This window comes from Mytilus californianus, unplaced genomic scaffold, assembly GCF_021869535.1.
Source record: "Mytilus californianus isolate M0D057914Y unplaced genomic scaffold, xbMytCali1.0.p SCAF_3, whole genome shotgun sequence".
Classification (NCBI taxonomy): domain Eukaryota; kingdom Metazoa; phylum Mollusca; class Bivalvia; order Mytilida; family Mytilidae; genus Mytilus; species Mytilus californianus.
In genome coordinates, this window is record NW_026262679.1 from 89,106,825 (window position 1) to 89,125,242 (window position 18,418).

Here is an 18,418-nt window from a genome sequence, read left to right on the forward strand (position 1 = left end):
AAGATATCAATTAAAATGGCTTAACTCAATCAAAAAGACAGATTATCAAAAACAAGTAAACATACACTGAACGAATAAATTTGATCTATGACACAATGTCAAAAAGATAACTATAACCTTGGAAAAAATGGCGTTAAATAAAAAAACGTACACAGGTAAATTCAAATATAACAATTTTGTTGTTAGGAGTACGAAGATATTTTTACAACATAAATAAATTTGTTGTTCATAGTACGAGAACAGCAGTGAAAATTTATCGTCATACTAAATACTTATCAAAGGTGGTATATATTAAAAATAGTGAGACGAGATATAACACAAAATAAGTAAACATTGAATAACAAAAATGCATTGTACCAAGTCAGGAATATGACAGCTGTTATCCGTTCGTTTGATGTGTTTGAGCTTTGGATTTTGCCATTTGATTAGGGACTTTCCTTTTTGAATTTTCCTCGGAGTTCAGTATTTTTGTGATTTTACTTTTTATAAATTGTGTAACAGGTCAAATTAACACGAAAGTACGATTTGAGAGTACTATATGTCTTAATACTAAATATTGAATGCCTTGTATACATGTATATATATCAGAACAGTTTATCAGTCTTTTGTTTGTCTTTTCTTGCTCTGCCTTTTATGTTTATTACATAGTTATATTTTGAAATACATATCAACACTGCACATGCATGTAAACAAATATCAGCTGTTGTAGAGATTCCAAGCTACCATTTTATTTTATTAAAACTAAAGCTATTATATTTTTTGTTGATTATTTAGACAAATCTGTCATTAGGATTGACAGACAATGATAATTTATTCCTTCTAGTTAACATATAAATTTTCTTTCATATTTTTTTTAAAGTATTGTTTATACACTAAAACGTAATGCATAGGCAGATATTTATATTAGGAATAATTTGGAAAATTTATCATCAAACATATATAATAACAACACACTAATGTGGGATAAGGAATAGTTGTGTGAGTAATTGCATCAAAATAGAAAGTTTGTTACAGTAAAACACACATTTTATGTTCACAAATTTTTTAAAACATTTTAATCAAGTCAAGAATTACATAGATCCACAATGGAATTACATCACAAGGAAGAAACGAATGAAGCTGTCACCAACATTGTATATGATAGAGTCACAAGGAAAGACATGCTACTGACGCCTTGTTATCAAGATTTTATGGTTGCTTTTGCTAGCACTGCAGGTAATATTACAAGTCTTATGCAAAGTCAATTGAGGATACAAATTCATCTATGTTTTTTGCAGCAAGTATTAGTTTTTGTCTCGAATGCGACGAAAGTCGCAGTATGCGAGACATAGGTATTACTATCCGGCGGCGGTGGCGGCGGCGTAAACTATTTGTATAAAGCTTTATATTTCAGAAGGTAGAAGACCTGAATGCGTCATATCTTGTATGCAGAAACCTTATGGTACGAAGTTTCCGTCAAACATATATCCATTATCCGTCACTTATTTTTTTTGGTTCAGCCACTGCTTGAAAAAAAAATCAGTTTTTTTTGTCTTGTGAATTTTTTTAACTTATTCTGAGTAGTAAGATAACTATATTTGGTATATGGGTTCCTTGCAACGTCTACATGTCAGACAGAGTTCACCTGACCTCGATCTCATTTCATGGATCAGTTATCAAGGTTATCAAGGTTAAAGTTACATGATTAGGTCCGTTTCTCAAATACTATAAGCAGTAGGTCAACTATATTTGGTGTATGGTATGAAATGATTGTAATGGGTACATGTCAGTCTGGCAGGTTTCAACTGACCTCATTTTCATGGTTCATTGGTCAATGTTAAGTTTTTGTGTTTTTGTCTGTTTTTCAAATACTAATAGCAATAAGTCAGCTATATTTGGTGTATGGAATAATTGTGAGGTCCACATGTATGTCTGGCAGGTATTATCTGACCTTGACCTCTTATTCATAGTTAATTGGTCAATGTTAAGTTTTTGTGTTTTGGTCTGTTTTTCAATTAGCATACGCAATAGGTCAATTATATTTGGTGAAATTGTAAGGTGTATATGTCTGTCTGACACGATTTATCTGACCTTATCCTCATTGTCATAGATCTTTAAAAATGTTAAGTTTCTGAAATGCTTTTAGTAAAACCTTTATCTTTAAGACTTTCAACATAAAATCAATGGTCAGTAAAGTAGGCGAGACATTTCAGCATGTGCACTCTTGTTAAATCTATCACTGAGAACTGCACCAAGTACATTAAGCTTTCAGCTGCTACTTTGACAACATATATCCTATCATGTTTCGGATTGACAGATTAAATTTAGTCAAACATTCAGGAAGCATGTATGTTTTGGTGTTACCAGGCATAACTCTTAGGTTCATTGCAGTTTTTACTCTGATTATCACAAAAACATGTGTTCTTTATGAATAACATTTCGAGAATTCAAAAGAAAAATAAAACAGTATCTGTCATATTACAATGGAGATCACTTCTAACCTCTCATTAGAACTGTCAGAATAATCTGTCATAGAACTGTTCTAAACTGTCCTAGAACAGTTCTACCTAGAACAGTTCTACCCTAGAACTGTTCTAAGTAGAACTATCAGAATCAGTTCTAGGTAGAACTGACCTAATCAGTTCTAGGTAGAACTGTCAGGATCAGTTCTAGGGTAGAACTGTCTAAAAAGGTTCTAGGTAGAACTGTCCAAATCAGTTCTAACCGTAGAACTGTCAGCAGAACTGACTAAATCAGTTCTAATCGTAGAACTGTCAGCAGAACTGTCTAAAACTGTTCTAGCCGTAGAACTGACCAAAACTGTCAGGATTGTAGAACAGTTCTAAATGACGTCACTGCAGTTAGGGAATCTCACTGGTCACCATTCAGTGTTATTATTATCGTTGATAAAGCCACACGCAAAATGCCTTCTGTCAAAGTGTCAAAGTTAACAGAATTTCAATGTATTTGAGACAGCGAATAGTTAATCTTCGCCAAAGTGGAAAATTGTATATGAAGATTTCCAGTATTTTATCCGACACAGAGGGAGTTGTGATACAAGTCTTTAAATTTTATCAACGTTTTCCGTGATGAAGTTTTTAAATCGTCGTTTTTCGTAAACAGTGATGAAGGTGGTGTTAAACTATTGTTTTTCGTGAACAGTTTTGTTGTATTTCCTGTGAACTGTGATCAGCTAATTTAACATTTCGTAAACTCTGATGAAACATCCCTCTTCCCTACGTTACCCCCTCACAGATAGTTTGGGTGGGATGGGGCTGAGATTACTATAACACATAGTATATTATTGTTATAGTAATCTCAGACCTGATAAAATAACTAACTCTACACAAGAAAGGGTTAAAAAATAAAATAATTATGAAGAATGTAAACAAACTGTGACCTCGATCAAAACGGTAACAAGCTTATTGTCAAAAAGAATGTTCCATCCACAAAAAAACGTGTCACCCCTTTCCCGTCAGAATATCGCCAGTCGTTCATTATAAACTCTAGTCTGGTATTTTCTTCATCTGTAAGTACAAATATTTCATAAAATTATTTGTTTTGCCACTCTCCTCCATCGACATCCATCGTAACAAAATTTTCGCTATAAAAGCGACCGAGGAAACGGTTATTGACATTTTCCGTAACGAGAAATGTTAAAACAGTGCTGTGATGAGAATTTTTTAATATATATTATATTCTTTTGACTTATTTATATATTAAGACAAAGAGTTCTTATAACTGTTCTATGGATAGAACTGACTAAATCAATTCTAGCCGTAGAACTGACCAAATCAGTTCTAATCGTAGAACTGTTCTAGTCGTAGAACTGTTCTAGCCATAGAACTGTTCTAGTCGTAGAACTATCTAAAACTGTTCTAGGGTAGAACTGCCAGGATCAGTTCTAGGTAGAACTGACCAAATCAGTTCTAGGTTAGAACTGTTCTAGCTAGAACTGTTTAAAAGGTGTATGAATGACAGTTCTACATACTGTCCTAGAACAGTTCTCCTGACAGATTTTCTTTTCAGGGCATATAGCTTGGTCAGAAGATTCAGGTGGTGTATTGTTGACCGCTATGTACAATGTGTTCAAAAAGAAGATCGGCAATAAACAAGACATTGATCTTCTTCCAACCATGACCAAAGTCTGTAACAAAATGGTGGACTATGAGTCAAGCTTCTCTGATCAACGGTATGACCGTTCTAAAACTGCCATGTGTCTTCTTCATATGTTAGGAGAGGAAATTATTTTTAAACCAAAATACTTACTACTTTGTATCTTCTATACCATCTTTATGATTCAGTCAGGTTGCATAATGCAAAACTTTCCTATGTGGCCTAAGTTTTGGAGTAAATAATTTTTAAGCTTTTGGTGCTAATAGATTTTATAGTCCCCCATTGACAAAGTAGGTTTTCATCAGTGTATATGTAAGGTTGATGATAAAAAAAAAGTTTCCATTGAAAAAAAGTCACTTTAGAAGATCTGCTGATATGGCAATTGTTTTTCCGGCAGCTGCAGATATGGTGTCTTTTTGTCTTTTGGTTGCATCATTATTTTTCCAAACCTAATAATCCAAACTTTTGAAAATATATATGAATCAAAATGTTACTTTCAATACCATTTTCCTCTTTTCTGTTTGAAATAATTGTTTCTAGTATTTTCATCTTTCTCCGTATAGATGCATAATTTTATGCTTTTCAAGTCATTTAAAACATGATTTAGCCAGCTTTCAGATTATTAATGATTAAAACACTAGCACCACATTTGATAAGTTATTCAACGGGGTTTAAGAGAACAAATTTTACATGTTTTTCATTAGATGCATTATTTGACCATGGATTTGTGGCCCATTTACCTTTTAAATAATATTATCCTAGTAATTAAAAAAAAAATTAAGACATTTCGGGCCACTGTCCTTCTTCTGTTTCTTTATTATCCTTCTAAACTAAATGTGTTCCCTATTGGAATTGGCAGTTACTATTTGTCCGGCTAGCCGGACGAATAGTTCCAGGACTATTTGTCCGGCCAGTTCAATGCGCATGTCTGTGAGTGTGAAATATTATCTTCTGCAGCACCAGGGTGTGGCAAATTATATATATGGACATCTATAAAGCAATGTTTTGCAATCTTAAATTGTAAGGCCCCAATTTTGTTACTGTTAATTGAAATGGTTGTTTTCTTCAAATAAAGTCCAATGTGGTCAATGTATATTAGAAAAAAAATCATATATATTCAATGTTATATCTATATCTATTGCTTCACATTGCAAAAAGAGGGAGGAAATTACTTGTACACCAAACTTGGGTCGTGATTGGCTCATGCATTTTAGATTAAGTTAACGTAAGGATTTTCTTGTTGAAACTGAGGTACAAAATTATCATGTCTGAGACTGTCAAACAGATCGAGTTATAGATCCCCTTTTTAAGCTTAACATACAGTTGTCCCTATTTTGAGTTAGGGGTGATGAGAGGGTTGGGGTAACACGTGGCGTTCCTTCAGTTTCCAAATCCCTCTTTTCTTTTTACCCAGATCCCACCTTTATTGTCCACTATATTTCATATCCCCACTTTTTATAATCCTACATCTCACATCCCCCACTTTTTTTAAGTTATACTATCGTATTCCCTTGTCAAATTCTGAAAACTGGAAAATTATCACAAATATTAATATCCCCGTTTTCAGCCGGCCATGATCTCAAAATTGAAAATCAGTGATCGGATTACACGCGACCCCACGTGCTTCTGAAGATAATATTACACTCACTTTCGTACGCACATAAAATGACATGCGCATTGCAATGGCCGGACAAATTGACCTAGCACTATTCGTCCGGCTAGCCGGACAAATAGCCACTCCGATTGGAATTTCTATACAATATTTAAGATTAAAGTTGAATTGATATAAAGATATTAATATCAAAGGCAATTTAATATATCATCTCTTATAAAGTAAATTTAAATGAACATTACATAATCTGAGAACTGAACCCTTGTATAAATACATTGCATTTAAAAATTCCATTGAAATTCCAGTTTTAAACCAAGGATTGAAGTAACTACCTGTAGATTATACACACATATGATCACTCATTCTCATTCTTACTATAAAATTTTGATGTCATATGATATATCTTTCCATGTGAAATCTTAGGCAGTAGAATATGAAAATAAGGAGACGTGGTATGATTCAGTCTGATTAAAACCAGCCCCCACTATTCACTTGCGTACGTACTACAAACGCGAATGGATAGTGGGGCTGGTTTTAAACAGAGTGGATGTAAGCAATTATAGGCAACTGTACAGCTGTACTCATCTTTTGAATAAATTATAATCATGTCTATACATTTGCACATATTCTGGTATCCTTGAGATATTTTCGTGATAATTACATTAAATTAATAAACTATTGAAATTTGCTTTAATTGTTCAGCCACTGGGGGCTGCTAGTCATTGGGGGGAATTAAGTGTTTACCTTCCGTCCGGCATCCGTCCCATTTTCGTTTCAGCTCTCTAACTTGAATTTTACTTATACAATTTTTTTGAAACTCATACACAATGCTAAGAACCGCAACAAGCAGACATAGTTCAAATTTTGGCAGTGAGTCATTTACTGTTCTAGAGTTATGCCACTTTTTAACTTAGAAAATTGCAAAATATAAGCAGGGGCACTAGAGTCCTCAGACACATTCTTCTTTCTATTTTTTTTTAAATTGTACACTGTGTAAAATATTTTTTATTTGTTTCTAAAATTTCAACCTCTGATGGTTTTTCATCAATTTATTATAGATTCTACCTCAATACTGAATTACTTAATGATATCTATGTACTTGAAATAATTAAATTGTCATACCTGCCAACTTTTGAAAATCCCTATGGGGGTTTTAGTGCGCCACATGATTGTTGTACTGATATTACTGTGTAGAAAAGATAGTACATGTAGCTACAATACCAGCAAAATATTTTCTTCTGTATAAAAAGTGACTGTTGACTTTTTCATTTGTGAATATGGAAAAAGAATGACATTTATCTAATTCCTTGTGAAAGAATTAGAGACAATACTTTTATGATTTAACAATTCAATACTAAGAATGACAACACTTAGGATCTGTTAAAATAAGTGTAGAACCCTATTTGATATGTTAATGGTAGTACTGCAACTGAAATTTAGCAATGACAGCACACTTTATTGACTTGTACTAAACTTGATTCATATTTTAATAGTCTGCAAATATATATAAAGTGTAAATTAAGACATAAGAGCAACTAATTTATTTGACGTAAAAGTAATAAGGTCAATTCTTTTAATATGTATGACAGACTAATTTGCCAGCTTTAAAGGTATACTGTAAATTCAGAAATTATTGCATGCATTTGTAATTGCTATTTCGACATAACAGAGTAAACAGACCCAAAATGTGAGAATAATTATTGTGATTACAGGAAAAACTGCATAAAATGATTTCAAAATGTGAGTTCTTATTTTTGCAATACTCACCCAGTCGCATTATGTACATTGATAAAAACCTTGCAACAATTTATGAATTTACATTTATTCGTTCAGTGTATGTTTACTTGTTTTTGTTAATATGTCTTTTGATTGAGTTAAGTTATTTCAATTGATACTTTAAAGTGTGTCTTTCTATTTTGTGATGTTACACTATTATTTCAGGTTAGGGTGAAGGTTGGCCTGTTAAAACGTTTAAACCCGCTGCATTTGCTTGCACCTGTCCTAAGTCAGGAACCTGTTGTTCAGTGGTTGTCGTTTGTTGATGTGGTTCATAAGTGTTTTTTATATAGATTAGACCGTTGGTTTTCCTGTTTGAATTTACACTAGTCATTTTTTGGGCCCTTTATAGCTTGCTGTTCAGTGTGAGCCAAGGCTCCGTGTTGAAGGCCGTACTTTGACCTATAATGGTTTACTTTTACAAATTGTGACTTGGATGGAGAGTTGTCTCATTGGCACTCATAACACATCTTCTTATATCTATTTATAGTATACAGTAGACATAAAGGAAGTCATTTGTTTATTATAGTGACTAGTGAACATTGTTATTAAAAACTAAAACGGCTACAAAGTAGTCAATGTTATACCCGGCCCATTGGACCTATAAGTCACCTATTTAAGAATATGTATATAGGTTTATACACAAAATATACAATGTATTTAATGTTCAAGTTTTTTTACAATTTTTTGAGTTCACAGCCTATAAATCTCAGTACTGTAGTACAATAAAATACACTGTGATGAAAGTTAACATTGCAATATAGGATAGTACAAAACAAAATCTATCTAAACCTATGGCTATGTCTTTATAGTAAATTCTACATTTTTCTTCTGGAATTACTTGATTTTTTCTCCGTTTCTTAAATATAACATACATGTGCTTAAAAAATCCTTTTAATTCATAGTCGCTTTTATAAAATAAATATGCGTTAATGATATTCATGAATGTTATGACAGCACTTGCTACGAAAACCATAATGATAAATACGATCATAAATGATATAGGATTTGATGTGGCAGGAATCTTGTCAGAGACTAGGGTCAAGAAGATAACAAACGATAAGAGTATTGTTATTCCATAGCAAATTCTTTCGCCACATTCGTGTGGAAGTAAAAACACTAGCGGATTTAGTATTGAAAGTAGAGCCACGGGTAAAAATACCAATATGTTATAGTATAGTGGTTCCCGCTTTATTTTAAAAACAAATTCATGAGAAGTATTACCAAAAATTTTTCCCTGCCTCGAAATAACACTTTTTATATTCCAGTCTGGGTGCTTGTTTTCATAATAGTCATTGTAGGGAATTGATGCTGGTTGAAGATGAGTTTTCCACGTAATATCCCATGCCATAAATAGAACTGAGCATTCTTGTTCATCATAGGGAAATTTTCTTATATTAGCTGCACATTTAGAATTAATTATGTCTGCAGGTGTCCAATATATAAATCCATCGTGACGAATCAGTATTTTGAATAAACTATTGGCACCGAATGGTTGAAGTTGTTGTGCGTCTGTCATTAGTGTTACATGTGGAAACCATATAACTGATTTAGAAACCAACATTTCTGATATGCCATTGTAGTCCTTTGGGTTCCATTTCAAAGAATTGTCAAACCATGAAATATCCAAGCCACCTGATACAGATAATATTCCATTAACTTCATCAAAGTGATTTAATCCAAGATTGAAAAAAGCTATAGTAATCGACATGGTAACATTTGAAACTGGTTTCAGGTCTGGATTATATTGATTGTTGAATAAGTCATTGTATAGTTTCTCATAAATATCTATGTCTTGGCAAACTGTTACATTTAAAATCCTAAATAACAAGCATACAAGAAGGACACCAACAAACATTTTGAAAACTTAGTGTTCGGATGAATTCTGGAAGCTCTGATATGATAATATCAAGTTTATTGGTGCCTACGTCATTGTTTAATTTAATAGATTAAATAATTTGTTTTTTAATATTTTTCAGCTGTCAATGAAAAGTTAAAAGAATGTAAATATTGATCAAACATTAGAAATTTTTATAAAGAATAGAGTAAGGTCTCTTTTGTTTACATCTCTTAGAAGGAAATTAAGGGTCATTTGTATTTTGTTTACAGAGTTTTAACTTAATGACCATATGACGATATAGTCTTTCTTTTTAAGTGCATTAAATTTCACAAATAAGGTTATGGTAAATTAATTTTAAAATAGAGATATTGTTTGTTTATGACTGAGATATTGATTGTTAATAAATACGGTCAAATGTTTTTGTGGTCTATTTACTAAGTAGTTTTAATTGAGATGCGATGTTTATTGACCATGGGAAAATGTTTTAATTGAGTTGTGATATTGTGATGATGATCATATTGCATTTTGTCTTTTATCTGGTAATCGGTATATATATTGACCACTCTGTCACTGTTTTTGGTCTGCTTTTATTCTGAAAAATGGAATAAAAGGTTAGTGAGTGATTTTCAAAGTTCATGATATAGAATACAATATTTAGATATTAAGAGATGTTTAAAGTAATGAGATTGGTCTGCAGTCTTGCCTAGTAACTGTTATTTTGTCAATTTAATGTAGAATGCAATATTTCATGCAATTTTAAGTCATGAGATTTGGTTTACAGTTGTCAATGATAACTATTTTCTGCAAGAGAATCCAGCCACTGTTAATACTTTAGAAAAGTTAATGAAGAATAAATATTTAGAGATGTGTTGAGTAATTAGACTTAATCTGCAGTTATCACTGGAAATTATTTTTATGCTTCCCTAAAAAAAATTTCTGGAGAATGTTAATAGCCATGCAGTGATAGCTGTTGCTTTGTCCTTTTGTCTACCTGTCCCTCCAAAACAAATGTTGAGTATCCCATGATGGATTTGAGTGAAACTTATATAGATGGGAGATATAGGACATGGAGGGCGGGCAAAAAGGGGTGTTTATATATGAAGGTTCTTTAGCACACATTTACAACACAGGACAGCTACAGTGTATAAAGATTGAATTTTCACCGAAAAAGAACTTTTGTTTTAATTTTTTTTCAGCATTCTAAATGGACATGAGCCGCTAGTACCAGCGGATAAGCCAAGGTCAGAAAGGCCTGTCCAAATTTTTCTAGGTGGTGGCCCAAAGGTTTCTTTTTATATCTTTGTTATGTAACTATGGAGATCATCTGTGTCTTGGCTTGCTGTTTTATTTAATAGGCGAGGGACATTTTCCAAAAAGACTCTTAGTTAAGGACTTTAATGCACCCACCTAACACACGGCTATATTATATATCATTCTAAATCTGATTATCTGTACTTTTTTATTTGCCAGGTCGTAAAAAATTGAAGGATGCGATATCTGTTAAATCAGGGTCAAAGGTCAAGAATGAACTTTCCTAAAATTTGCTAGAATTAAACAAAATGCTAATTCTTGAATCTTGTATACAAATATTGACTAAATATCATAAGAACCTGATAGAACATAATGCAATAATTTCATATTGAGTGCAAACTAAAAGGTTAATTGCACAATATTTACAGAAATTGCAATTCTAAAAAAATCCTCCAAAATTTTAAATAATTGCTCTAAAAGAAAAATATTTCTTGGGGGATCGATATTTACATGCCAAAAAAGAAGTGAATTTATCATTGTTTAGGTCAATGAATGTTGGTTGTTCATGAAACAGCCTTCTTTTGAAGCTTTTGCAGTTTCCCAAAATACCGCTATCTGCAAATAGGGATCATTTTGCTTTTCTGTGTTTAGATAACACAGTGATTATTGTCAATATCAAGTACATGTAGTCAATAATTTGCCACACTTAAAGATGGAATGTTTTAAGGTTATAAAAGGAATATACTAAATGAATACAGTAAAACCTTTTTTTTTTTGTAAGTCGAATTGATTTACCTTTTGAAATCATGTTGAAATACCAATAGGACCTTGCTCCTAAATCGGTGGCAAAATTGAAATCAGTTACCTGTGTTCGGAAGCACTTAGTTTTTAAATTGCATGATATCAACCAACTAGAGATAAACTACTGCTTTTTTGTTTAAAAATGTGTTACACACAGGGGCGGTTCCAGGATTTTTGAAAGGGGGCGTAATTCCATAAAACATGTTTCACCTTTCAATATACCAATTTACAGTCACTGATTATTTTCTGATTTTAAAATGTAAGGGTTTGCTGAGCATTTTAAATTTTAAGATTTACTTATCAAGAGTGGATAAATATTATATTTAATGGGTTAAATTGTTAAAATCAGTTTCTCACAGCAGGTGTAATATTCCAAATAGATTTGGCAGAAGCCATACACCATTTTATCAATATGTTTTATCAAAAATTAAGCTTATTTGTCAGAGTTGGTTAAATTGCAGGAAGAATTGTAATATCATGTTAATATTATTCATTATGTTTTTTTTTTGCATAAGCATTTTGTTAGTTACTTATATGTTATATAAGTTATGTTTATACACAGTTTGATTCCATTACACTGAGTAGTCATTTTTAGGATTTTCCCAGGATGTTTTGTTTTCTTTACCATTGAGAAGAAACAGATTTATTATCATATCTTAATCAGCTACATGTGCGTTTATCAGGTGTTCTTAGCAGGGGGTTGAATTACATCAGTTCTACTATGAATATACATACATTTTTTTTTTAATTAGTGAGCCTTGTGGCATTTGGCTTTCATTTGTCCTTTATTTGTTCGCACATAAACTTGGGTATAGTTTAGCTCCTCCCATTTAGGAATATCCCATTAAGAAGTTTGTATATTGAAAACCAGTACATGCTGCCCTTAGTGTCCAGTTTTTTAATGCAGATTAAGCAGTTAAAAGAATAATTTTTGCTCAAAAAGTGGCTTAGCTAAAAACTTGCCACCCACCAACCTCAACCAAACACCTTCAATATTGCCATGACAAGGGAATCAATCTCAGCACAGTTTATATAAGATTTTTATTGATTTTTTCTGTAAACATGTATGTATATGTTATACATATTGCTTAAAAAATTCATTCTAACACCAAACTCATATCAGTAGATCTTAGCAACCAGCAGTGCAATAATTTACTTTTAGAAGCTATGTTGGATTGGTGTGATGTCAAGCCAGGGGTCTATACTTTGCTACTTTTCAGTACGCACATAGGCTGCTGGTTTAGGCATGGATCAGATAAATAACCTCAGCATCTGAAGCAAGTCCATCATATCTGGACATTTATGAAATTTTATCACTGGTTATTTCAAATATTTCACTCATCCCCCAAGAATTTCTGGGAATAAACTATCAAATTTCATACAAATTCATTCCAACACCAATTCAAAATCAAAACTACTACTCATAGCCACATAATAGGCTTCCTCATAGCTTCATTATATGCTTCCTCATAGCCTCATTTTAGGCTTCCTCATATCCTCATAGGCTTCCTCAGACATAGCCTCATAGGCTTTCTGATATAAAATAATAAAAGTAATAGTTCATTTATGATTTATGTTTCATTCAAACCTGGATACCACTGGCGCTGCTACACAATACATGTATTTACACAGAAGTTTATTTATAATGGGAAAGAGCAGTACTTTGAATTATGTTGATAATATTGTTGATATGAGTACTAAATGCTTAATTTTACATATCATGAGTTCTGAAGCAAATCAGGATAATTAAAATATTGCTTAAGTTATTGCGAACAAAATGAAATTTTTCCGCAGATTCATCTTCTATTGGTCAATCTATTTAAACATTTGTAAGTTCTATTGTCCCTTGTAATAAAAACAATAGATATTGTTCTCTGTGTAGTTTATTCACTGGGACCTTTATTGATATATTTTCGATCTGTTGAATGTAAACAGTGATTCAAACATTAATAAAAGTTGATTACTGACAAAATTTTCAACATTGTTCCTTTTTAAATTTTTTTTTTTTTTGTGTTTGACAAATAAAAACAGGAAAATGATGATGTTTAAATTAAGGCCTTCTTTAATGTATTCTATAACTAAACAAAAGCAATTTCAATAGGAACATTGATAAAGCTTTTGTCAGAAATCAACTTTTTTATGATTAAATCAGTGTTTATATTGAACAGATTGAAAGTATATTACTGATATTGAATAAATACAACATCACATGCAGTTTTGTGAGTATAGAACATGTATTTTCATCTTTTAGAAGATAATTCTTTTTCACTCAGGTAAATCAATCAAAGAGTGATGGAGTTCTCTTAGAATAAATTTAAAGGTCCCAGTGAATAAACTACACAGAGAACAATAGCTATTGTTATTTATTTAATTGGACAATAGAACTGACAAAAGTCTAAATAGATTGACCAATAGGAGATGAACCTGCGGAAAAGTTTCATTTGGTTCGCAATAATTCAACAGATCAGCTGTTCTAGTTTGTCGGGAATTACCACCGTCTTCAGTCTAGCATGGAATAGTTAGCTTTGGCTTAGAAATCAAATATTGACGGATCCACTGGTGAATTTGCTATAGATAGCTGGACTTAAAATGATATCACATGGCCTCATATATTCTACCAATACGACGGAGGCTCGTTCTGTCGTTTCTCTGGCTGAAGGGCTCGTCAGCCTTGGAGGGTAGCCCATCTAAGAGAAAGAAAACCTTCGCTGCCTTGCGGCCACACCCTAATGCCAGGGAAAGGCTTCAGGTGACAACCTCGAGGAAAATCCTGAACTAGGAATCTGTAACATCTTTCCTGTACTTTCAGGATCAGAACATATGTTCCGAAGTTAAGGGTGAGGTAACCCCGACAGAAAACCTAGAGTGCTGAAGACGGTGGTATTGGGCCATACAAAGCACTCTAACAGACCACAACACCACGCACAAACATCCATTATGACACGTAATGTCGTTGTCTATTCTGCATCGTTGAGAGTTCGTTTGGTGTACATTTGATGTTCTTTCTAGAATTTGTTGATGCGTTCTACCAATCGACATTGTACGAATTAGCTTAACGAATCATAATCCTTTTCATTTTCTCCGTTGTGCTTAACAGGATTTCTGAATCGTCCCTTTGTCGATCGTGTATTTTCCATATAACAGTTAAATATAATAAAGTGGTCAATGATAGTCCTTTAAAATAGCATTTCATTATACTTCAAAAAACAACTTGAACATTTGTTAATTAGAGGCAAACGAGAATAACACTTTATACATTTCGTGCGTCCGACGCGCTTTTCTTGGTTAACTTTCATGAGGAACGTTGAACCCTAAACATTTGTAGTTAGTGATTTGTAACAGTAGTTTACCAATTTTCAAATCCTATTAATCCATTAAGAAGATAATAATCAAAGTAAATAACAAAAACTTAAGGAATCGCATGAACTCCAAAAGAAGCGAGACGGGGTACGTCGACAGGGTTAGAGTCTACTGCAATTAATTCATTACCCGCCAATCAGCATTTTCGGCCTAGATCTGGCTTCAGATACATACATAACAGTTGATTGCATCTCATACAAATTCAGAAATAACACGGTCTTTATCAATGTTGTAGGTACAGGCGGCGACCAACAATCACTTTTCTGAACATTCATATAATACCTTCTGGATGTCAATCTGTGCTCAAGTCTTTTAGTTTTAGAATTATAAATGACATAAATAAGTAAAAAGAGAATCAAGAAAACAAAATGTTTAGAAATTGATAAACACTTAAAAATGTTTTCTTTAAACTAATGGTTAGTTGTTGTTGAATTTTGTTTTTTTGTTTTTTGTTTTGTTTTTGTCTTTCGTATATTTATTCACATCTTCCCTCATTTTTTGCAAAAATGGGGGTATTTTCCAATCCATTGAATTATCTTGATGGCTAATTTGACAAAAGTCAACTTTATTTTCTAATCGTTTTTCAATTGTTTTCTATTTGTTATCAATAAAATATTTGTGAGATTTGCAGAGAATAATTACATGGGTTGTTGAATAAATAATCAGTTAGTTGATCACCAGGTATGACTGTAGTATCGCAAACAGACTACGCATATCTTTTTTCATGCTGTTTTTGGCAAATTATCCGATGCTGACTTTGTTAAATGCCAAAACAAAAGAGTTTCAAATGCAACTAATAAGAATTGGTTTTTCGGAGTACCCTATCGCGATATAACTGGACATTTCAGTTTTTAAGGTTTGTTTGTAGTATTATTATGTTGCTTCCTCTGTTGTTAGTCATGTATTAATCATTGCGTTTGTATATTACCCTATTACCCTATTGTATAAAAGCAGCAGAATTTTCAAATGACAACGGCTACCATGGAAATAGCAAAAATGGGGAAAATTTCCGAACTTAATGACACTTTACAGAATTGTAAATGTGCTATCTGAATTTAAAATTTTCAAAATGGCTGCCGTAAACATGGAAACAGTAAAAATGTAAAGAAAAATGAAAGGCTTTAAACTTATTGAAACTTTACAGAAATATTACCCTGCATTTGTAGATGTGGAATTTGACTTTTGGACGAACACCATAGGCTGGAAAATATGATATTTTTCTTTTTTAAGAATGGAAAGAAGGTAACAATAAGAAATCTTAAACGATTTCATTGTCATAGAAAGTTTTCAGTTGTCTGTCAGCACCAGTATCAAGAAATAAATGTGGATTTGAAGAAACATTCATGTTTATGTTTTATCCTTTATTTTAAGGTCACCGTTATTTTTAAGATGTTAGTATTAACTGTAAAATTGAAAAGATATTGAATGGATATACACTATCTCAAATGAACAGAGATTAAAGAGTCGGCTAAAGCCTATAATGTGAATCCTCAGTAATTTATTTCTTAAAAAGCAAAATAAGTGCTGAGTTATGTGTTTATCAGGCATCCGCGACTCGGAAATTATTTTTTTTTCTTGACATTCAATTTCTTGTAAATTCGTTTCAATCAGGCAAAAGATACTTGGATATGAAAGAACATACTACATTCAAGAAAAAATATTAGTTCTAGTTTTTGGACATTTGAAATACGATTGTTGTTTAAAATTGACTATAAGATTGATAATTGGTCTTGTAAATAGTAAGGACATGGCGGTTAGAAATAACCTCGTAATAAAAAATATTTTGACATCTTATAATTTCAACGAAAGTGTAGCATGACATGAAACAGCACCAATCAGAAATAATTTTGAGCTTGGCGAATTAGAATATAAAAATAAATTACAAAACGCATATTTGGTCTTGTATGACGTATTCTAAAATATTGCATATTGCTTATTAACTTATTAAAGTGTAATACTGGAGTCTATGTTTTGTCAATGTTAAGTGATGATGACCCAAAGAATGTGTATATGCAAAAATGATTTTGTATTTACTGGGACAGAAATCTCCAACCACAACGCGATCGATGTTTTCAAGTACATTTATACCCAGTATGTTGCTTTCAAAATAAAATTTCAATTGAATTTTACTTCCACAATGGATCGATACTACTTCAGGTGGACCGATAGTAGTAAGTGCTACGTTACATTTTGTTTTATAACATACTGAATTCCAAAATAATTCTGTCGATAAATTTAGTAATACATCTAAAACTAGTAGGCTTTAGATCTTTATTTAGCTATTCTGTTAAGGTAGCACAATACAAAGATTTTATACCTCCAACTCCCCAGTTTTAAAATGCTGTAACTTTCTTTATAATGCTTGAAAATTTATAAAAGTGGTATTTATGGATAGCTAACAGATTACTCTTTCAAATTAATGCAATGTTAGTATTATACAACAATTATGTAATTAATTATAATTTTAACTGTGTCTAAAACATTTTACCAGGATTTTCCACTTTCAATTGAAATTAGCTTCTTCATGGATACCCCGAGAGGGTTGATTTTATAATGGATTGTTCCTAGAGCCATTATCTACAAAAGGGTGTCTCAGATTTTGGATAGAATGTATAGATCAAATTTTACACCTAATCAAATAATCTCTACTTTTATGTGGTAAGGATGTTCACACTAATTACAGATTTATGAGAAAATGGAATACGATAGCGATAATTTGAGACACCCTTTTGTAGCTCCTGCTGTGTTGATTAAGATAACGTTAACATTTCTTGTGTAGTTATAGAGATGTCAGAGCTAAATTCATTCAAGTGAACTGACCAAGATTTTGCCATTAATTGCATAATAATTGATTACATAATGATTGCATAACAAAAATATTGCATTCATTTAAAAGATTAATCTTTTATCTATCTATATATATACCTCTTTTATTAATTTGTATGCAGTCATAAGAAAGTAACATCATTTTAAAGGTTGGAGATTGGAAGTAAAAAAATCTTTGTATTGTGCTACCTTAAGGCCCCTTTCTGTCATGTTACTTTTCAAATATTCATACATCCTTTTATTTTATAGTTTGTGAGCAATCCTAAAGAAGGTAAACCGATAAAAACGCCTTAAACGCATCAAATTCTTAAAAATAACAACATGGTTAATATTCGTGTAATTTTGCTTCTGTGGTACTTTTTATATATGATTTAAGATTAGTTCCATGACATGTGATTAATGCAGAACGTTATTTATCATAATACAAATAGTAATATAGGTGAACAATAGAAACATAGTCGTCAATCAAAATTAAAAGTGGTAAACAAACCAATAAACAACTAAAATCAAAATAATCAAATCTCTATTTTTTGCTTTTATGTTTGTAATTTTCAAACCGTATCCTTTAGGCAAGAGTATTTGTTATCTCTTCTTTGCTATACCAGTTAACACAGATACATGCATTTAATATTTATATCATAAAAATCGGTAATATTCTCTGAATCAATAGCAAGAACCTAGCCGCACATAAACATATTCAAATTCTAAAAATATTTTATCGCAATAAGTAATGGATCAAATACAATTTCTTCTAGTTTTTAACGTCTTCAGGGCGACGGACATGCTTCGATTGCCGAAGCAGACAACAAAAACCTTATATCCTCGTTGTTAACTTTTCATCTGATTTGTACTTGTTA

The 18,418-nt window shown here is 32.0% G+C and overlaps 1 protein-coding gene across 1 annotated transcript; it reads right to left on the minus strand.

The window, feature by feature from the left end:
- Window positions 1-8,173: 8,173 nt before the first annotated feature.
- LOC127733681 (neuronal acetylcholine receptor subunit alpha-6-like) lies at window positions 8,174-9,194 on the minus strand. Its single transcript, XM_052242994.1, has one exon. It carries the CDS (start codon window positions 9,192-9,194, stop codon window positions 8,193-8,195), a length of 1,002 nt encoding a protein of 333 aa, XP_052098954.1. The 3' UTR covers window positions 8,174-8,192.
- Window positions 9,195-18,418: the final 9,224 nt, after the last annotated feature.

Excerpts from the sequence above, each read along its gene's own strand:
- LOC127733681 (XM_052242994.1), bottom strand. The coding sequence starts at position 9,194 with ATGTCGATTACTATAGCTTTTTTCAATCTTGGATTAAATCACTTTGAT.